Genomic DNA, 21,980 nt, shown 5'->3' on the forward strand with positions numbered 1-21,980 from the left:
AAGTCTTCACCCACAAATATGATAAACATGCATAGTGGTATGTAGGAGAGAGTAGGATTGTATGATAAGTGTAAGGAGATTACATGTCTCGTGCAGACACTGCAACTATATATGTATCATTTTATTTCCTCATTCTGTACAAACATGTTACTGGTTATGTAAACCCACTGTAGAAATGTTGAATAACTTAATCAGCTGTGATATTAGTTCATTGTTACACGAGACTTTTGTTATTTGTAATGTTATAATACACAGCCAAGCCAGAGGGCTAGCATTGACACACTGTTTAGTACACGTTCACTAAGGCTCCTGCTGTGGGAGAAAGAATTACATCAACAAGAAAGTGAATTGAAGGAGCTTCGGATAAAACTAAAGACCAGAGAAGCTGCCCTAGATCAGAAAGAGAAAGATCTTACAGGTACAGAAACTAAGTTTCATTACAATACAATGGAATCACTTTAAGGTGTTGGGAAATTCAGTTTTGTGCATATCACATTCCACAGTAGATCAAAGAACTGTTCCATGCGATTAGCAGGTGTGATTAACACTGTCAGAACTCATATATTATGTTGGCTTCAATATGAAGGTAGTGTTAAAGTGCATTTTAGAAAACTTAAATTTTAGGGTAGGGTTTCTGGAAATGTCATTACAAAATCACAAATACCATTTGATATAGTTTTTTTAACTTTCTCTTGTATGATTTGTATCAAATATTTTTTCTCTTTTAGCCAGAGAACAAGGGTTACACCAAAAGGATAGAAGGTACGCATGTCTCGTACTGTTGCCACTACCAACAATGTTTGTCATGTAGAGAACTTTTGGAGTTGGTGAAAGTGAAGCAGCCAAGAGAAGGAGCTACATCACAGGAAAACCAGCCCCCAATACAACCAACATCATCAAAGCCATTTCATCCCAAACCAATCTTAAAAGTGAAGTCATCAAGAACTTGATCCTAAATACATTAACCACCCACACACACACACTACATATGTGTACACAACATGTGATATACAGTATCAATGATTTTTATTAAAGTACAAGAACTTTTCTCCTGTTTATAGGGTGCAAATTCCAGTGGTATGACATGTGATGTGAACAGATCAAACAAGGATGGGTCTTAAAAACCGAATGGGTAAATGCCACACACATTAAAAATCTGGGTGGCCAGTCATCCTGGCTACAATTGCACTATGTCAGAATATTAAGTGTTGATTGCAGTGAATCACACTAGCTGTACTCATTTTTCTGAACTTCAATGGCTACAGGTTGGTTGTATAATACCACGTGTTATACACAAGGCATGCATACATACATAGAGGTGTTATATTTCAGGAACCCAGGTGTATGGCAAGTAACTCAAATAATTTAATTATATAGACAAAGCTGTGATAGTGGCATTAAAAATTAAATAAAATGGCATATATATTTTACATATGTGAGGATAAAAATCTCTTAAAATTAATAGAGAGTTGAATATGAAAAAATTGCTAAGTCTTTATCATACTTTTGTACCAGCTTTCCAATCAGTGCTGGATTGAGTTGGTCCATGGTTGAACGTACATACTCAGCCTTTATCTGGTCCCAATTGTCTACAGGAAAGTCTGGTATCAAGGTGTCCAGTGAAGTTTCGTTCAAGAGTTCCATTGCGTCCTCTTTCACAGTTTCATGGTGTAGTATATAGTCGTAGCGTAATTCACAAGGTCTACACAATGTATATAACGGCTGCCAATGTTCATTCATTTTTTCAACATCTTCATCAACGAGATACTGTACAAATTCAGAGAATTTTACATCATCTCCGACAGGGTTTGGCGGAGCATTGTGACGATATTTCTTAATAATGTTTCTGCCGTAGCCTCGCTGAAACACTTCATTCTTCATATCAAATTTAGTCTTAAACACTACAATGATCCTAAGAAATGGATGTCTTGCTACAACAAATTTTAGGTAAGTATCAATTCGTTTTTTCTGCTCTTCTGGACTCAAGCTAGATAACCAGACGTGGTTTGGTTTTTGTTGAGCAACACTTGCGGATACTTTAGAAATACTCTCAGCTGTATTGTGGTCTCCAAGAAAATACAGTACTTTCATCCACGAACTAGTAGCACTGAGCGGTACCATACAATACAACATCTGATGTTGATCATTCACAACAATTCTTTGACCAAGTGCTTTACGTTGCTCGTCAGTCAAGCTATCCCAAGTACTGTTGCTGTCTTGGCATGCTGAGGTCATCTCAATTTGACGTGACTTTTGAACTATACTGTAGTGATGCTTGTCAGCCTATAATAAAGAAGATATACATGTGTAAAGGTGTAGCAGGAGAAGGTTACTGTTCAGGTGTTCTGTTGACAATTAAGCCTTACTACACTAAACACTTTACCGAGGTAGGCTTCTGATGAGACGTTTCATTTTCTGGATCATATTGTTCATACATCAGATTTCTACCTCCAAACACTGAAAATCACAACACAATATTAAACCACATCGTGTACAATTATTGATTGTGGGACCTACTGGCGTTCTTTGCAAGTGCCTCTTTGTTCTCTAGATGAATTTTGGTCTCTTCTGCTGCTTGAGCAACAGCTTTTCTCACTTCGCTACTGATCCTGTCCAGTATATCGCTCTTTTCTTCTGAAGTTATCGGATAAACTGCGTCCCTTTCTGACCATGGATACCGACCCTTAGCTGAGGTAGGTAATCGATTAATGTATTTACCCCAGACAACACTAACTTACTTGTTCTACGTAAGGTTCTCTCTGACGAAAACGACACAACTAGAAAACACATCACAGAAACGATCACCAACATTTGCAGGAGACGCTTGTTTCTACTCGTAGTCATTTTCGTCTTCTCGAAATTTCAACAACGCGACAGTAAATGATCACAATAATCTATCAACATTTTTGGAAGAGTATATTACCTACCACGAACAGAGCTTTAATAAAATCATGGTGATTTGTACTCTACAAGTTTAGTGACGTCATTAATCAGAAGCCAGCGCAAATCAGAAGCCGACAAGGTCAACATTTAATCTGCACAAAATGTGTTAATATTGGAATGTGCATGTGTACAGATAACACACAATAGTGAAAAACATTTACAATACAGTTCAGCAAGGAGACACACAAAAAATATTGCATTTAAAAAAATAAGTCCAGGATATACGTATGCCAAATGCAGCTGAAATACAGCCAACTATATATTATTGTGCCATATCGAGTTATATTGTAAAATTAGAGTAGGTATCATATCGTTGGATTGCTTCAAGTAGGGCTCTGTGAAGGTATTTGTACTGCTCCTAAAGAGAAAACAATGTAGCAGTAACTTTTGAGCAATTTGATCACATATTGACACAGATCATCAAGTACACTAGGAGGATGTGGGTGGTACATTAGTAACATGGAACCATATCAGTAAACACATTTATGAATATACAAGGTAAATGGGGAAACTCTATGTAGTGTATTACATTGTACACAGGTAGCAATATCTTACCACTGTTTCAACCATCCCTGCACGTTGTATACGCATTTTCTTCACTGTCTGAAATATGTCGGCCATCTGTTCGGCCTTGAATCGTTCCAAGCTGGACATCAGGGCACAGAAAGTCCCACTCCGGCCAATTCCATTGCTACAGATTCAAAATACAACAATATTATGATTTCACCCCTCACAGTACTTATAATATTATATAACACTTGCTATACACAGCACACATACTTGCAGTGAACTGTGATTGCTCCATTTCCAGTTCTACGTTGTACTCGTTCTATGGATTCCAACATGTCAATTGTGGATGATGGGACCTCTGGACAACTATTTAGTGGCCAGTTCTGGAAGTGGAACTGAGTGATGAAACGAGAATCATTTGGCTGTAAAAACAAAGAAGCCAAATCACAGAGACAGAGACAATGAAGTGCATGACAAACTCTGACACAAAAATCAAAACACATACTAGCAATCAACAAGCACAGCATGATTGCAATGGTTGTCTGGAATACCTTGGAGATTTGACTCAGTTTAAACTGACGTTTAAACCAATCCCCTATTGGTTCATCACATTCCAACATTTCTACAGTGTATGAGCCATACTCCTCTATACCAGCATCTGGCCAGTACTGGTAGCAGTGTTCCTATGAGGTGATGAATTAATGTTTTAGTTAAACACATTGAGATGGCTCACCTGTCCATTTTCCTCTAATTCTGAGAGCATCACAATAGCATGGGTCTTAGATTCCCATATCATCTGCCAAAATTCTGTAACAGTTCCTTCCAGTGGTCCTTGTGTTACAATATAGGCATTTCTTTGACGATATCCCTGAGTATTACATGTGCATATACATTAGAAGCTTAACACATAGGGTTGAACTTACATCAATTTTGGAAGCATTGATGTATCCTGTCTTTCCACCAGCACTTGACAAAGCGACATAATTTTCATCAGCTATAAGTGAAACACTTGAAGTCAGATACACATAATACTAGTAGCTAGCACTAACGTGCAAGATTAGCTGAATAGCGATTCTTTGCTACGTTCTTTGGAGCAGTGGCTGTAGTATAAGCAAATTTCTTTTCATGCAAAACAGCAGATGTCAGTGTCTAAATTGGTAGACAATCCCACAATATTATAGATCATAATCGATGTTTACTATACCTTGAATTGTTTACTATACAACGTCTCATTAGTTTTCTTGTCAACAGATTCTAGATCTTTCAGACGATCTATAATGTTTTGTATTGGAGCTCCAATTGATGTATCCCCACACATGATTGCCTCCAGCAATACATCATGGATAAATGTGTATTGAACCTGTACAGATTCAAAAGTGATGGTGAATGTAAGTTTGTTAATGTTTTACCTGTGTCTGCACCATGTGGTTCCTGCTGTAACGGAGCATCCGAACATTGTTAAAAACATCAACATTTCCTTCACGTTTAATCTTCTGTAGTTGAGTATCAATGACAATGAAAGTTCCAGTCCTGCCTACTCCAGCACTACAGTGGACCACCATAGGGGTACTGATACGTTTGTGGAACTTTTCTACTCTGTTATGGAATGAGAGCAATGGAGTACCACACTCTGGTACACCATGGTCAGGCCACACTGTGTAATGAAACTGGTGAACTTCTAAAGTATCATCATCACTATGGGCACTTCCATTGATCTGAGTAGTAACCATATGACTTAGTTATTATGTTGTCACATTACAAGTACCTTCTCAACAGTGAATACTCTGATAGTGTATTCTGCTAAACATTCTACTGACTTTAATGTTACTTTGTGTTTACCACAAACAATGGAGCCATATGATGGCCAGTATTGATGACATTTGATCTACAGAAACAAAAAATGTCATATACTACATCAGTAGCATTATTTGTTATCCCAACCTTGTCATCTTCTTTTAGGTTGGTCAGCATCACAATTGTTGAACATCTCTTCTCCCATATCATCTTCCAAAAGTCACCAAATGTGGATGAGACTGGCCCTTGAGTGGCAATATATTCACAAGACCTGACATATCCCTATAGTTACACAATATGATACACACGTCATGTTGTGTAATATGTGCTTACTTCAATAAATGAAGCATTGATATAGTCTGATCCAGTAGATGAGTAGTCGATTCCCAAAGGAACACGACTATGGTCATCTAAAATAGATCAATAATAATATTTTAACAGTACAATAGTTACATACAGGGTAAAATATTGATATATCGATTCTTGGTCCGGTTAACAGATATTTTAGCATTGTGTTGACTAAATGATGACTCTCCTATACCAAGGTCCAGGTTTTTGTACTCAATGTTAAACTTTTCCTCAATGTTGGAACGACACATTGCAACATGTTGAGCAAAGTCCTCAACCTTAATTGGTGGATGTGCCAGATCATCTGAAAGAGACAAACGAGTATGATTTACAATATAGTAGTGTGATGCACTACATACCTTCTGGTGGTATTGGTTGTACAACCTCAACCTTTATAGCTTCCTCAGAGTGTCCGGCAGAGTTAGTAACTTTAACAGTGTAGTTGCCACCATCAAGTATACGAGTGTTTGACATATACAGGGAGCCATCTGATAAAACATGATGAGTGACCGGGTTGCCGTCTTTAAACCACTGCACTTCAGGAGGAGGATGTCCTCCAGGCTCAATACATAGTGTAGTTGGTTGCCCAGCTGATGTCACAATTTCAACAGCTTGCGTGTTGATGAAAGGCACTATATTGATTTTTAATTTGCTTCTAAATGCAGGACAATAAGCTACAACTTACAGCTCTCTTTGCGAGGCAAACTTGGCTTAGAATCTACAGTAGAAGATTTCTGTGCTTCAGAAGATGCTGACATTTCATGCTGTTTACTAAACATTCTGGTCGGAGCTGTTGTGTCATTATTATTAGTGCACATGTATGGCACACTAGTGTGTGGAAGAGAAAAAGAAGACATACATACATACTAACTCAGTCAACTCACAGAAATATGATCAAGATGATCAACACAAGTATCACTACTACCAGTACTCCAACTACAACACCCACAATTACTCCAACTGGTGTGTCAGATGAATCATCTTCACTTGTGATTTCTGTGTGAGAGCAAACTAACATATGATCCTAAAACTGATCACTGAACTTACCAAAAGATGATGACAGTTCACTAGTACTGTAAACTGACTCATCCTACAATACACCACACGTGTCTTTATACTTGAATCATACTGATATGTAACGTACATGTGCAGAGTATACTCGTACAAAGACCCCATATTTCTGATTGCTTCTCAGTGGCTGATTGTAATAGCCACCGATAGTCATTCCAGTTCCTAACGTGTGACTGATATTAGCTACTGTACCCCTTATTGCTACATAGTAGTTTAGTTTATTGTCCAAGGCTTCACGATATGGCAAAAGATTTCCATCTGGGATATCAGTTGTATCATCTGAGAGATCTCCTATTACCACCACCACTTTGTAGTGACTAAAAAGTCCAATGTACAATAAACTTGGTACATGTATAACAAACATTATTACCTCATTCTTCCAATGGTTTCATCTACTGGAGGTGTAAATATTACAACAGATTGACTTGATGTATCCACCTTTGGACGTTCCCCTCCAACTATTGCTGGAGCTATGATTTATATGTGTACAGTGTAACCAAATTGTACCATAGAATTATACTTTAGTTAGTGTGGGTGTTCAATTGGGGTTTAACTCACATAATGGGAACTAGAACTGAAACAAACGTTTGATTCACTCAGATATTCGTTCAGTTGTGCGAACACTTCAGCAAGTATTTGAGTACAAAGCAATTAAACTTTTAGCAACAATATGTTTGTAATTTTAGGAACTTTATTTATTTCTAATTATATTTCAGTACTGAAAAACAATTGTAGTATATTTGAAATGGAGAGATCCAAATTAAGTTACATAAATTCAAATATTCAAACTATTTTGAATATTCGCTCATGGTACTATTCAACCTATTCAAATACTAATTCGTTTCAGCTCTAATGGGAACACAGTGAGCTCAAGGCTTTGATGCCTAAACAGTTCAAAGATGTGATATGCTTTGACTTGTTATATTGAGTGACATGGAGCATTAAATTGTGGGTTTGGGTTTACGGGTTAGGCTAGGTTTCAGATAGTTGTACATGTAGTTGCTAATTTATTAAAGTTTTACAGTGACCAGCAATGACGAAAAATCAGTAAAATAATTGCTTGGGCAATGTGTAGATGTGTATTTCTATATCCCACGTGTCGACCATTGAACAGACCATGGAAAAACACAAAGAAGACAACTAGATTTAAATAGTACTAAGTACTTAATGTAATGTATTAACTTACTTACTGTCCCCATACACCACATAGCTTCTATCTATGATCACAAAGATTTTTTGTATCTGTCTCAAGTTACAATATCAACTGTAATTTTGTACTGTCTCAATATTTGCACATTGGAGACTATTGACCTTTCAAGTGATCCATGAAATAATTGTGACCAGATTTTACGAAACCAATCCAAATCACACATCAGGCAAAATCAAACCAACACCACCAGTGGATAGCTACATTATCGTACTACCAGATTTGACCCTCTGTACTACTCAAACTACTCAGAGCTGGTTTTAACAGATGTCTTTTCTGGGTGATGTGGAGAGCTCGAATGGCGGTTTCTGGCCTAGTGAAGGACCTGGCTTAGAAAGAATCAGTGGTTTACTGGTGGATGGCCTGATAATGTTGTATGTTGTCCAGACAATGTTTCTGTTGATTTTGTTACATACCAACTAATAAGGAGCCAGCACAGCCATATGATCTTATGTCTGGACTCAAATCATGCATGGTCTGTCTCCATTTTGGAGTCTATCTCTTGCTCACCCCACCACCCTCACCCTCCACTCCTTTGTGAGCACTCGTGATACTACTTCACTCATCCAACTGCTCAGATTTTCTATCTTATTTGGTGGGAAACTCTACAAGTAGCTATAGCTAGGTACTGGAAGTGGTCTGATATGTAATGGATTAATTTTATGCATCATCTTTTGTGTAAATTTCATATGCATGTTTGCTATCCATGGCAAGTTATGTAGATTTGAATTCTTTAAAGCCATTTATCTCGAAACTTCTAATGTGTGAATTGGATCATTTTTCCAAATCCAGTCACAATTATGGAACTTTAATTTTAAATGCTTTTAATGATTGGGTAAAATTTTGAAGCGGAGTGGGCCTATGTAAGTGCACAGTGGTGGGATTTGAGTAAATAAACAAAGTACCTCAGAAAACACTCTGGACATATGGTGTTTTATTTAGTTAAAATCCACTCACAGCTATTGCCTACCTGCAAAACTTGTATTGGTACTGACTGAATTTGATTTAGGTCCTTCTAGGCCCTCTCCATTAGGATTACGTGTAACAGCACTGACAGAAATGGTATATGATGTTGCAGGATTTAGGTGTATAATTCGGTACTCTAGATCTGTATATACAATCCGGCTTCTTTTATTGTTATCTGCAGACAAGTAGTACACCTGATAAGGTGAACATGTAAATTATGTCACATAAACTTTACACATACAATATAGTGGTCGATAATTCCATACTGAACATCTGGAGGAGACCACAAAATCTGTATCCAATTAGTGCCCACTTGTTGGATTGCCAAATGAGTTGGAGCAGATGAAGCTACAGAACAACAGTATAGCAAATCAAAGTGTAGCGATATGGTATGTTGATATGATTTGAGCATTAATTAACGCTAAATGGAACTGATTAACAATAATTATTGTCAGTAAATATCAAGTTAATGCTACATATAGGCAGGGGCTTAGCCAGACTGCTTTGCAGGGCCTATAGCTAGCTACATAACACTATAGCTAGGTAATACAGGGAAGGCATGTGAAGTGTACTTGCATGCCAACCTGAGGGGGGGGGTCCTAGGAACAAGCTTCCCAAGGAAATATTATATATATATATATATTTACTAGACTGTTGTATTAGAGTAACTGTAAGATTAGTTTCATAGTAAAGTACCTTCTGCCATCAAGGAAATTTTTAGCAGTTTATTAGAATAGTTACTATTACCAACTGAATATTTGCCTGACTGCTGCATTAGGATGACTGTTCTATAAGAGTATCTTGATGTTGATGCCCAAGTTCTGGCTATACCACTGAATAATACACATAGGTGAATAGACTGCACCATGTGAAACACTGCAGACCTGGTTACACCTTTTGAATTTCACTACCAATCTAGAACAAATTAGCATCTAAATTGAACAATCACCATATTTAAAAAAAAAAAATCTAAAACTATCAATTCATAACTGCATGTACACTTCATTATCAATTACACTGTTTTGTGTGTCATCAAGATAAAGTTATGGGTCACATCTTATTGCCTAGATTACTCTGTTATTTACATGTTTTGCAGCTACAAACAGACTTATAATCGATATGCTATCACAGAGAACACTCATCATCATTAACATACCAACTAGTGGAGTTTTAACATCACATATCATCTCACTGTCCTCATCAGTAAATCTCACACTATCTTGGCTAAACAACGCTCGTAGCCAGAAACAATAGGTGGAATATGGAGTCAGATCAGTTATAGTATACTCTGTAGCATCACGAGAGATTCCATCAATTTGGTAAGCTTGGTTATTAACTTGGCGTTTGACCATGTCACGCAAACTACGGTTAGTATACAATATGTTGTAGTGATCAAGCAGAGGATTGTCAGACATTGAAGGCCACCGGAGGGTAAATGATAGTCCAGTTAGTTCTTTATTTGATGGCTCCATCACTACTGGTTTTGCACAATCTAAATAAACATACATGTAACAGCTATGCAGTAACATATGTAGTATACAGTATATAGTTCAGAGTTGTAAGTGGGTCAGTACTGCTGACCTGGTTGACCCATTGACCTGAATAGTACTCCAGATCTGGCCTGGATGTGACCTGGTTCAATTAATACAGAGACATGTGCCAAGAGTTAGATCTTAAAAGTCCCAAATCCAAAGCTCCTTTACTTAAAGTAGTTACCCTGCATATTTATAGCATAGATTATATATACAGGTTATTGCACTACAGGAAGGATCGTCTACAAGAAGAGATAGAAATGAGTAGCTACCAATGAGTATTTTAACACACAATCAATGATATGTGGGTATGGCTCCATGTAAGTCCACAGTAACTCACAAATTCCCAGCTTGCTTTAATGCCGCCAGAATGCTTTAATGCCAGAATAGTTGCCTACAAGCAGCAATACTCAATCGTTGTGTTAAGCCATGCTTTCCCACAGACAGAAGCATGCAATTCTGACATGTGGGCATTGCTCCACATATCCTTCAAATAGCTAAACACATTCCTGAATGGAGGGCAAGTTTCTTGAACTACACTTTATCAAGTTAATTTATGATCTCATCCAGGTCAGACCTTGATATGTAATAAAACAGATGAGACCCACTTGATTCAGACAAAAAGCAATCCAAATGACCCAGATAATCCAGATTTCCAGATGCACTCAAGGGCGGATTCAGGGGGGTGCTTGGGGTGCTGAAGCACTCCCCTACAAAATTTTACAATAAGCAAGCTGAAGCTTTTAGAAGCTGTACTACAGGTGCAGCTGCATTTTATACACATGTATCGGCAATGAAAAGATGGAAAGAGCAAGGGGAATAGCTAATCGTATCCAAGAATTACTAAAAGGGGTTCAAAATTATACTTTTGAGTAAGTATTACCTTAGAAGTTGCTAAATCCGAAATACTCTAATAGAACAGTCAACTACTCTAATAGAACATCCAACATTAAAACTATAATTTTCAAGAAGTTACCAGAGTGTAAGCTGAAATTAACCTATTCTTCTAGACCTGTGCACTGCTACCCTCACCACTGTACCAAACATCCTGCCATATACCAATCACTTTAGGTAAAAGATTTATACCTTTAATGTACTATAAATTGTATAAAACATCATTAATTGAAAATCTATTCTGAAAATAACCTTTTCTGTCAAATAGTAGTTTGTTAGGCTCTGCTACAAACTTGATTGTTGGGTTGAAATGCTTCTCACAAGTAAAACAGTAGTCTTGTATAATAGTGAATTTCTTAGCTTTTATAAAGTTCACAAGGCCGCAACATCTGAGAACTGTTCGTTTTTGTTTCTCTTGCTTGATCAAATCCCATGCTACATTTGTATAAATCTAGCAGCTTTGGAGTTTGCACTATCGAATCCCTTGAAGCTCAACTTTAAGCTTAAATGATATTGCAGCATTTATGTTGTCATGATCATTGTGTGCTAAAAAGGAGTTAGTTGTGGCCAAAAACTAGTTGTATTTGTAGACTATAGTTGTAAAACAATTATAATGATGGATGGATCCATCATTTTAAAAGTTAGATTGAAAAAGCAACCTGCACTTCAGAACAGTGGCTACATATGAAGTAGATCCAATCCTGTGTTTTAAATATTCTCCTTGACCTTACATTCAATTAACTATACTGTCTATACACTCTGTATTCTCTTTGACAAGCCACTATTAGTGCTGAAACGAATAGCAATTTTACTATTCGAATAGTTGTTAACAAAATGACTGAATATTCAATTATTCTTTAAGCTTATACTTCTATTGAATAAGCACTGAAACCTTTTGTGAGGGAGCAAGGTACAGCCTAAGAGCTATTTCTATATTTTCTAAAATTGAATTTTTACATCATAGATGCATCACTTCATTCACAATTTTAAGTTTCAAGGCTGGCTTTTCCATCTGAATAAAGTGTACAAAGTGCTAACGATTATTCGAATAGTGTGTTAATGAATCGAATAGTGTCATGCCGACCGAATAGTCAAATAACCGAATAATCGTTTCAGCACTAGCCACTATTATACATTTTCAAATCCAATAACAAGAAACAATGTATAGTTCTGTTTTTTAAATTAAAATTGCTTCCAACTGAACTCATTCAAATTAAAATTACTTTCACCTGAACTCATTTATAATAGCTTCTAGATTCAATCTTGTGATAGCCATTTTCCAAAAATTTCCAGGGGGTCCGGGAGTATATATGCCACCAGATCTACACCCCCTCTAGCTGGAGAATTATATACAGCTGGGTGCAAATGCACTCCATACATTGGTGAGTCAGTCTACTTGCCCTCTCCACTCCCACTTTCCCTCTCCACTCCCACTTACCCTCTCTACCGTTTGGACAGCTAGTGTAGTTTGAGCCATGAGACTGTAAATTATGCTATTCTTCAAAACACTAAATTTGATCATGTGCAGCTGCCGATACCCATATGTTTCCACTACTAGTTCTGTAAGATGTTAGTCTAAGATTGAATTTTAGCTACTGGCTGTGCCCTTTAGTTATATTGACAAGCTGTAGGGGAATAATGGTATCACATAAACAAAGTGACATCATTTTTCACTCAAAATTACTACCATATTCAATCCCAGTAGGCCAAATTTGCAAAATATTCCTGTGAGGGCATACCCCCAGGCCCCCTAGATAGAGCACGCTCCGCATGCTGAGTGTGCTTCTCACACTAGTTGTATCAACTATCTTGCTACATATATAAATGTCCATGTTAGCACCCCTCCTTCTGAAATCCTAGATCTGCCCCTGGCACTGATATAGTTATGTGTAACTGAGCTTATGTGATATATGTAACATGTAAGAGTTAAAGCACTGCCACGATGTGGTTCGAGTTTGCAAAATGAACGCTCCAAACAAGACGACAAGACAGCACTTAAATCAGTTAAAGCACTGCTACACTTGTACAATATGAGAATAAAAGCACTCAGGCATGGTCTCAATTCTAATATAGCAATAATGCTCTACGATATATCGGTAATACCGTTTATCGTGATAAATTATCATAACTGATTATCATACCGTGACAGCATTTAATAACCGATATATCGAAATACCAGTATATTGATGAATACTGGTATAGGGTTGTTTTTAACCCAGCCTTTGGGATTTATTTATCCGATCTGTTGATGGTTTAGCAGACACACCCTAAACAAAAACTTGAGGTTGTCACATTACAACACATGCTTACTTGTACTGAACTATTATATATTTTTGATTTTTGGGATGATACCGCTTCATACTAGACCCAAGAAATGATGCAATAGTTACAATAACAAGCTAACTATATACTGATATACCGCGATATTTTCCTGTTACTAATACCATGTATTCAAATTTCAATACCGCCGAGCTCTATATAGCAGTTGGCTTTGCTTTGTGCTATATTAGTCTCTCACCCATGCCCTTGTGCTTTTATTTTCATATTGCGTGCGAGGCGGTGCTTTAACTAAAATATTAAAAACTTTGCGTGGGAGGATCAAAGCAAAAAAAATTTGTTCTATATTAGCCATACAAACACAAGTGTTCTATATTGGGCAGTTATAGAATACTTTATAGACCCACAGTTCTATATATCAGGTAGTTATAGAACTGCCAGGCCTATTTGCAGGTTAATAGCCTGCTTTGAGTGAGCAATCGCTCGCTCTTGGCCAGTACAACCAATCACCCAAGCCAGTCTAGGCTGATAGCCTGTACTGCATTGGTTGACTAGTCAGTCCAACCAGTAAGAGGAGAATCACTGGATTTAATTTATAAACAAACTATGATGGTTCCTTGTGGTCAGCAGAAGTGAACGTTCTTACTACATTTTGTTCATATAAATGGATGAGTCCTAGGAATATCACAGAAATATGCTTTACCAACTTTTAGTCATTGAGAAGACGGACTAGACTTACAAAACGATTAATGCAGGCACAGCACAGTGCAATACAGGCGAAATACAGATGCAATGCCTATTCTACCAATGATAACAACACTACTCTGTGAGTTTCTAATTGTTTTGTGCGTACCTCAAGTTGACAGTTCTCTGTACCAGATAAAGCACTGCCTTTTGCTCGTGCTATACGGAAATATAGCACTCAAAGAGTGGTCTCAAGACGAAATATAGCACTCGGCTTTGCCTCGTGCTATATTTGTCTCTCTCCCACTCTTTTCGTGCTATGTTTCCCGTATAGCACGAGCGAAAGGCAGTGTTTTATCTATTATAGAACCTTTGTGTTCTGTATGGCTTTTATAGAACTGTTTTTTGTTTTGATCCTCCCACGCAAGATATATTTTATAGTTATAACACGCTTATGAGGAATATAACTAAAATATACGCACGATTTATGAGAACGCGCAGCGCTCGAGTGAGAGTGTGTATATTTAGTCATATCCCGAGTAATCGTGTTATAACTGTTATATTCTACACCCCAGTAGATGAAAACGATTATAGATTGTAAGTTATAGTGAAACAGTACCTCCTGGAGATGGAAATCAACAGAAATTCTTGATGGATCAGACGTTTTACACTTTTAACGGTGCCACGCCCACATAGTCGCGATCAGTGAGTTATCCACGAAGGAGACAAGAGTTCATCGAAACTTGTTCCAGTTTCTGAGGTGAATAATTGTTGGCTGATTTAGGTGCTTGTTATAAGAGAGTTGTTTACCGTTTGGATAAGGATTTTGCGGAATGTGTCTTTACACCATATATGGTAAGTGTAGCTACAAAGCGTGGTATATCAGTTATATACCACAGCGTGGCGCTTTTGATCTCAACCACAGGTGGGGTATATATATACATATAGCCCAGTCACACATAAATTTATATATAATAGCATGCGCATGTCTATCTGATGTATAAACTGCAACGTTTAACTGTGGTACTAAGAATTACACATACCTTGACACATTCTAGACATAACTGAAATACTAACAGAAGAGCTGGTGTAGACATTCCTCCTATAAACAGCTGCTACAGATATATTGTACATAGTGTTTGGTATGATACTATCAATAGTAACAGAGTTATCATCTCCATGATAAGTTATTGATCTGTTGTGATTCTTAAAAGTGGCAGTAATCAAATATCCTGTAATCATTGATCCATACAATGGAGGGTCCATCCACTGTATTGTTACTGACACATCAGTGGTTGTTGTTACTGTCAAGTTTCTGATGGCTGTGTTTTCTGAAATTTAATAATATACCATCAATTTAATCTCTTGTAGTATAGTGCAAAGTCCCAAAGCATATTGTTCATGTGAATAACACCCAAGCATAAGATCAAATATTGAACCTAAATCTATGAATGAGCTACGCACCAGATAAAGGCTAACTAATGACCTACGTACTAAATTGTAATAGTCACCAATTCACAATTCTTTTATGACAATTTTACATTTATTTGACATACCTGAATTAGCAATTTGGATTTTAATGAAATCTGACTTGCGACCTTCACTAATTTCATTTACTGCTGCAACAGAAAATTCATAGAAATAATCAGGCATTAGTCCATCAATTACAACAAAAGTATCATCTTTAACTTCTACTGGTGATATTCTACACTTTCTACATCTCACAACATAATGCGTTATAGGACTGTTATTGTCATCTGGTTTGCTCCATGTAATGTTAACTGCTGTCAAATTAGTCACTGAAATAGCAATATCTCTGACACGATCAGGTTTGTCTACATACATAATAAAAAGCATACCATTATGAAAGTATTAAAAACTACCTTGAACCATAACTTCTATAGACTTTGTAGCCACTGAAAATGGTTCCCCAATAGCTCTGCTGTTACTGCTGGCATTACAAGTGTATGTTCCATTATCTTTCAGTGTTGCAGAAGTTACTGAATGAGTTATTTGATCAAATCCTTCTGGGTTTTCTTGGATTTTGTCACCATCTTTGTACAGTACAATTGTTGGTGATGGAACACCATTTGCTGAGCATAATAAATTAAAAGGCTCTTCAACTTTAACCGGATCCACCTCAGCAAACTCAACAATTGTCGGAGCATCTATTAATGTAGATAAGTAAGACAAGTTTAGTTAACAACACAAAGCTGACCACTATAAGAATCTTCGAACATTACAGTCAATAGAAAGCATGCACACAGCAAAACATTAGATCTGATGGTACAGACATCATGAGCTCGTGGCATGTAAATGTGCAAATAGTACCTCCAAGGAAAAAATTACCGTGAAATTAATTGCACTATATTTGTGTAAAAGTCATTAATCAGTACGTAATCAACATAGCAAAATTTTAATTGCTGAAGTAGCTCATGATTACTTGAAGCATGTGGTTTAAGTCTAACTAATTAGTGATACAATACTCACATACAATAATACAATTCCCTTACATTCCACTATCACATTAGTGGTCACTTTATATTCAGTATCACCATCACTGACTGAGCAGGAATATAGTCCTCTGTCGTCATCCCTGATATTGTATAAAGACAAAATCGAATAAAATTCACCATCTTTTTCAAAATTAGTTGTTGATAAAGACACATTGTTGTTGTCATTTCTGAACCAAGTAATATCAACTTGTTGATGAGGAGTTATTGCTACATTACAGGAGATTTGTGCATCCAATCCTCTTATTGTATAGTACTCTGAGTTAGTATCATTGATGATGATGTCTATAAAATTGTGTATACATGAAGTAAGCTTATTATTTGACAAGGAAAATAATGTAATGTACAGTACCGCTCAAATGCAATGTCGTTTTACGGGACTGTGAGCGATTAAAAACTTGCTAATTAAAGGGCGTGGCACCCATTTCACTTACAGTTAACCATCCCAAACAAAACAGGATGAATACTTGCAAGTGAAATGGGTGCCACGTCCTTTCATTAGCAAGTTTTTTAATTGCTCACATTCTTGTGAGACGACGTTGCATTTGAGCGGTACATACTGTAGCACCAACTTTTTGTGAATTAACAACACAGTAAAAATAGTCTTCTAAAATCTCAGGGTACACCCTAAATGATTTAGAACAGCACACCTATTGATGAGATACTTGTTACTTGTTGTGTGCTTTGAACACTGCTATTGGTCATCCGACCAGGATATACTTGGTCCGATTTGTCATTAAGAGATAACAAAAGCCACATCACTCAGCTTGTGATTTTTATGTAGGATTGCACCATCAAAAAAACTAAAAACAGTTTCTCAGGAACACATCAGTCCTTTAATTTGAATGCTGCATGACAGAGATTTCAAAGGTGAACTTATATGTATATATATATATATATTACAAGATTTAGTTAAACATTATGATAGAGCTATGTATACAACACTATTAGTTACAAAACATTTTGTGATCAATCCTTCCAGCTTTACACCTTGTAATACATAAATTATATTGCAAATACAACAGCTTACTTGATACAATCAACTGAGCTGGATTAGAAGTGTTCTTATCATTCCAATGGTTAGTCACAACACATTGATATGTGCCACTATCCCCTTCTCTGACTGATGAGATGGTAAACACTTTATCAGTGGCACCATCTATGTTAGTTCCATTAATCCCCCACTGGTATTTGAATTGATCTGATCTGTAGCCATCTGCTTCACAAGTGAATTGTACCATGTCATACACTGCTACTGAATGTACAGGTGGAATCATAGAGACTTCAATTAATCCTATCAATACAAAATATGTGCTTTACATATGTATCAAGATGCTCACAAGGTATAATAATTTGTTTATGCCAAGGATTCCTGTGTGCCTCAGCATAAATAACAAGGAAAAATACTATATGTATTATCAGTGAAATATGGAGTGTAAGTTCTAATGTTCAGCAGTTGCTTAAATGAAATAAATTTTATATCATAATGAAATGACAACTTTCCAAGTCATAAATATCACTGATTTTAGGTTGAGGTATATATTGTAAGCATATCTACTGTTAGCCTGCTACATGACACATTTACACATGCATCAAGAGTTACTATGTACTATGCATAGCGTACATGAGTGATAGCTAGAGATGTACTAATAACAAAATAAATGAACATATGAAATAGTTTAATATGCCAAATATATAGCACCAGCAGAAATGCTTACCACTAATTGTGATATTGGCATCACTGGATGTTACCGATCCTGCACTGTTTACAGCTATGCATCTGTAGTCTCCAGTATCATTCTTAGTGACATTTACAACTGTAAGGTTATTTCCACTAGGTGAAATAGTCTTAAAGGAATCACTGATATTGACTCCATCTTTTTGCCAGTATACATAACCGTCCCCTTCCACCACACAACCAATTGTAATACGATCACTTGTAGCTGCCACAACGTAATCAGAACTGCTGGGGTGTTCCAATATCACTGGTAGATCTATATAAACAACAGAATGTTAAGCAATGGACAAATGTACATAGATCAACAAAAATTGTGATTGAATTTGACAAAACCTGGCTTTGACGCACAAAGCTTCATTAGGAGATATGGTGATTTTAAGTAATCATTGTGTAGTAACTTCCCAGTGCCTACAGCTGTGCAAACAAAATTTGCAACAATTATTCATCTATTTACTAGCTATCACTGTGTGGGTGTATAAGTTTCTGATACCCAAAACATGCCCTGTTTTGGACAGCTTTTTTCGAGCAGGTAATAATATCACAGGTGGTAGTAATAGGGGCGGTGGGCTTAATATAGGAGTATAAAATGGAGCAAGAAGACGAATGGAATCCAGAGGCAAAGTTTGGGTCCTCTATGGCCCTCAAATCACTCCAAATTGACTGAGAACACTATTGGCAAGCTCTCTGTGAAATCCCAGCTCACTACACACCATTACAACAAAGCCATGGCCATTTAATGGCACCAATCTTCCACTCGTGGCTTTGACAGGGTCAGAAGAAAGCTGCTGCAGAAACCAGACTTGCCAGTCCTGAAGGAAATACAGAGTGGAATATTATAGTGTATTAGACCAGTAATCCATTTCTGGTAAAAATGTAAGTTTGATTTTGTGTGTATGGAAGCCGGGTTATATGAAATCTGGTCACAATTAACCATTGAGCTGGGAAGTCATTATGAATTATTTTAAGAAAAAAAGGAAGCAGATATATCATACAGTACGATAGTAACTGTATAGTAGGGACCACAAAATAATATCACCCAAAAACCAGCCTCAATTTTCCCTGACGACGATGAGGCAATATTAGATAGGTAAAACTAAGCCCAAACAAGCTTTCAGATTGACCCGAAACGCTTTCAGATTGACCCGAAACGCTTTCAACAAGTTGCTACAGAATTTAAAAAAAAATTATTCTACAGAATTTCTACTGACTGAGTAAGTAACTGACTGACTGATGCCTGCAGACAAGCGTAACTTGATAACGGCTAAGGCTATGGGCTTGATTTTTTCACTATTCGATGTCGCTTCGGCCCGACAGGTGCCTTTTGGCATACCGCATTATGTACAATGCATTCTTCGTGGATTTACCAGTGTCCTCCTTTGCGTCCCATTCATCTTTGCTGACAGCGAAAGGTTGATTTGGCGGTAGCACGTGATGGCTTCCCTTCGTAATGGAAATCGTCCGTATTTTTCATAGTGGCTATTTTGATTGCAGAGGTGCTTTTCAAACAGCTTGATTTGAAATGCTGTGTAACGGGTTAAACATAACTGACAACGAAGTGTAATGGATACTTCACTTTTCAGACGATGATTGATATAGCTGGGGTGCGCGGTGCCATTTCAGATGCGGTATGCATGGGTTCACCAGTCATAATAAAATTACTTACAAAAAAAGTTAACAAACAAGTACACGAAAAAATTTGGAATTTTCAACTAGAATAGAACCATAGCACATCGATAAAAAGTACTGAAACAAGTTGGAGTAGTCCATGATATTAAATCACAGTAAAACAATAAGAAGTGGTATATCCCTACTGTGCATTTCCATTATGGTGTCTTGAGCACAGTAGGGAAATAACACTTCTTATTGTTTTACGGTGATTTAATATCATGGACTACTCCAACTTGTTTCAGTACTTTTTATTGATGTGCTATGGTCCCTACTCTAGTTGAAAATTCCAAATTTTTTTCGTGTGGTATAACTGCACAAAAACAGCCAAGCTGTGAAAAAGGGTGTGGCCTTAAAAGCCTGGGTGAAAAAAGTTGTGATATCAAAGGTGGTGGCCAACAAATGGCTGCAATGATGTTACACTGTAATACTAATAAATTTTACAGCCATTATTAAATTTTATTAGCATTAACATCATTGCAGCCATTTGTTGGCCGCCACCTTTGATTTCACAACTTCTTTCACCAAAGCTTTTTAAGGCCGCACCTTTTTTCACAGCTTGGCTGTTTTTGTGCAGATATCACTTCTATTTGTAATTGTAAGTTCCAAAGTCAGTCTATGGTTGACCTTGATAATTCCTTTTAACATTTTCCCTTTACTACAGGAATCATCAAAGACTGCGTGGCTATATGAAGGACTGAAATGAGATGAATTTTGAAGGTACGTACACCCCAATGATACGTAGCTGGGCAGATTCGACTAGGATTGGGAGGAAGCTTCCACTGCAGAAATGGTTAATCATACCATTCAAGCACTATGGAGCTATGGATACATGAAAACTTTTTTATTTAGATTTTTTTATTATTATTCCTAGAGTTACCAGCAACCCTTGCCACCACCCTGACATCACAGAACTATATGACACTACTCCTTCTGAAGAGAGACAAGGAGAGCAAATCTTCTGTAAATACAGCACTGAGCAGCATGACCCATACCACCCTTTAATGTTGAAAATACAAGTGGGGTAAAAGAACCCATCTCAATCTCATTGTTCATACTTCTGTTTTTCTCATGTTCAAAACGTCGATATGAGGATAGCTACTTGGGTAGCACATACGATATGAAGATGCAACAGCCTAGTAACTTTGACATAAAAAAACACCTTAAGAGATGTTTGCTTACCTCCCCAGAATCCTGAAGCATAAATGTCTACACGAACTCCATCTTCATTATTAGCTGTTGCATATCGAAGGCTGGGTCTTACCTGTAAAGAGGCTACAACAATAACTGTTGCAGCTTCTTTCGTACTGTTCCTTCCCTTGTGGTAAATTGATAATAAACAGATGCATGAAAATGGTGTTTTCTGGTTCTGTAAAATGAGTATTTCGCCTGCCTACACTGGCTGTATTTGGCCACACGACATGGCTCTATACATTCATAATTTTTGTAGAATGTTCTAGAACAATCTAGATTTTCCGTTGGTAGATCTACTATGAAATTATGAACTTGACTACTGAGTAGAAATAAAGTGAGATGATCAACTGTGATAACAGTGGCTCAGTGGTAAAGGATTTGGGTGTCTAGTATTGAGATTCCTGGTTCAAATGTTGGTCAGTAACTTTTTCCCGATAATTTTTGTGCACCTTTTTACCCCGCGGTGACTGTTCTATTAGATCATTTTGACCCCACAATTTACAGTTGTTTGGTTTTTGCCTTGTAACTCTGTAGCTGTCAATGCGATTTCTTTTAAACCACAAAAGGTTGAGCTATGATGATTAACCTATCATATATGCATACTGATTTTTAACACCATAAGTGGTTTACCCTGTAGGCATGAC

The 21,980-nt window shown here is 37.0% G+C and overlaps 3 protein-coding genes across 4 annotated transcripts in view; 1 reads left to right on the top strand and 2 right to left on the bottom strand.

The window, feature by feature from the left end:
* LOC136255737 (serine/threonine-protein kinase Nek2-like) overlaps positions 1 to 1,043 on the top strand; it is a 5,523-nt gene extending 4,480 nt beyond the window's left edge. Inside the window, exons 7-9 of the mRNA XM_066048581.1 lie at positions 256 to 418; positions 729 to 762; positions 812 to 1,043. Of these exons, the coding sequence (XP_065904653.1) occupies positions 256 to 418; positions 729 to 762; positions 812 to 950 (336 nt within the window). The 3' untranslated portion in view covers positions 951 to 1,043. The remainder of the gene's footprint in view (positions 1 to 255; positions 419 to 728; positions 763 to 811) is intronic.
* Positions 1,044 to 1,384: 341 nt separating this feature from the next.
* On the bottom strand, positions 1,385 to 2,985 carry LOC136255736 (carbohydrate sulfotransferase 14-like). The gene is made up of 4 exons (XM_066048580.1): positions 2,739 to 2,985; positions 2,518 to 2,688; positions 2,384 to 2,457; positions 1,385 to 2,283 (listed from the first exon to the last, which is right to left on the bottom strand). The coding sequence occupies exons 1-4, from the start codon at positions 2,842 to 2,844 to the stop codon at positions 1,459 to 1,461; spliced, it is 1,176 nt and encodes a 391-aa protein (XP_065904652.1). The 5' UTR covers positions 2,845 to 2,985; the 3' UTR covers positions 1,385 to 1,458.
* A 44-nt stretch (positions 2,986 to 3,029) lies between these two features.
* Positions 3,030 to 21,980, bottom strand: part of LOC136255728 (receptor-type tyrosine-protein phosphatase S-like) — a 29,738-nt gene continuing 10,787 nt past the window's right edge. For both annotated transcript variants that reach the window (XM_066048563.1, XM_066048562.1), the window contains 28 exons: positions 18,458 to 18,733; positions 17,770 to 18,033; positions 16,740 to 17,024; positions 16,110 to 16,394; positions 15,783 to 16,061; positions 15,270 to 15,557; positions 9,996 to 10,331; positions 9,081 to 9,187; positions 8,844 to 9,033; positions 7,037 to 7,136; positions 6,740 to 6,983; positions 6,643 to 6,685; positions 6,480 to 6,591; positions 6,281 to 6,423; positions 5,955 to 6,227; positions 5,705 to 5,899; positions 5,581 to 5,657; positions 5,395 to 5,529; positions 5,219 to 5,338; positions 4,863 to 5,168; positions 4,658 to 4,813; positions 4,503 to 4,602; positions 4,377 to 4,447; positions 4,187 to 4,321; positions 4,005 to 4,136; positions 3,724 to 3,875; positions 3,499 to 3,634; positions 3,030 to 3,301 (listed from right to left, as the gene is read on the bottom strand). In XM_066048563.1, the coding sequence (XP_065904635.1) occupies positions 3,224 to 3,301; positions 3,499 to 3,634; positions 3,724 to 3,875; positions 4,005 to 4,136; positions 4,187 to 4,321; positions 4,377 to 4,447; positions 4,503 to 4,602; positions 4,658 to 4,813; positions 4,863 to 5,168; positions 5,219 to 5,338; positions 5,395 to 5,529; positions 5,581 to 5,657; positions 5,705 to 5,899; positions 5,955 to 6,227; positions 6,281 to 6,423; positions 6,480 to 6,591; positions 6,643 to 6,685; positions 6,740 to 6,983; positions 7,037 to 7,136; positions 8,844 to 9,033; positions 9,081 to 9,187; positions 9,996 to 10,331; positions 15,270 to 15,557; positions 15,783 to 16,061; positions 16,110 to 16,394; positions 16,740 to 17,024; positions 17,770 to 18,033; positions 18,458 to 18,733 (5,018 nt within the window). In that variant the 3' untranslated portion in view covers positions 3,030 to 3,223. The remainder of the gene's footprint in view (positions 3,302 to 3,498; positions 3,635 to 3,723; positions 3,876 to 4,004; positions 4,137 to 4,186; positions 4,322 to 4,376; positions 4,448 to 4,502; positions 4,603 to 4,657; positions 4,814 to 4,862; positions 5,169 to 5,218; positions 5,339 to 5,394; positions 5,530 to 5,580; positions 5,658 to 5,704; positions 5,900 to 5,954; positions 6,228 to 6,280; positions 6,424 to 6,479; positions 6,592 to 6,642; positions 6,686 to 6,739; positions 6,984 to 7,036; positions 7,137 to 8,843; positions 9,034 to 9,080; positions 9,188 to 9,995; positions 10,332 to 15,269; positions 15,558 to 15,782; positions 16,062 to 16,109; positions 16,395 to 16,739; positions 17,025 to 17,769; positions 18,034 to 18,457; positions 18,734 to 21,980) is intronic.

This window comes from Dysidea avara, chromosome 5 (genome assembly GCF_963678975.1).
Source record: "Dysidea avara chromosome 5, odDysAvar1.4, whole genome shotgun sequence".
Lineage (NCBI taxonomy): Eukaryota > Metazoa > Porifera > Demospongiae > Dictyoceratida > Dysideidae > Dysidea > Dysidea avara.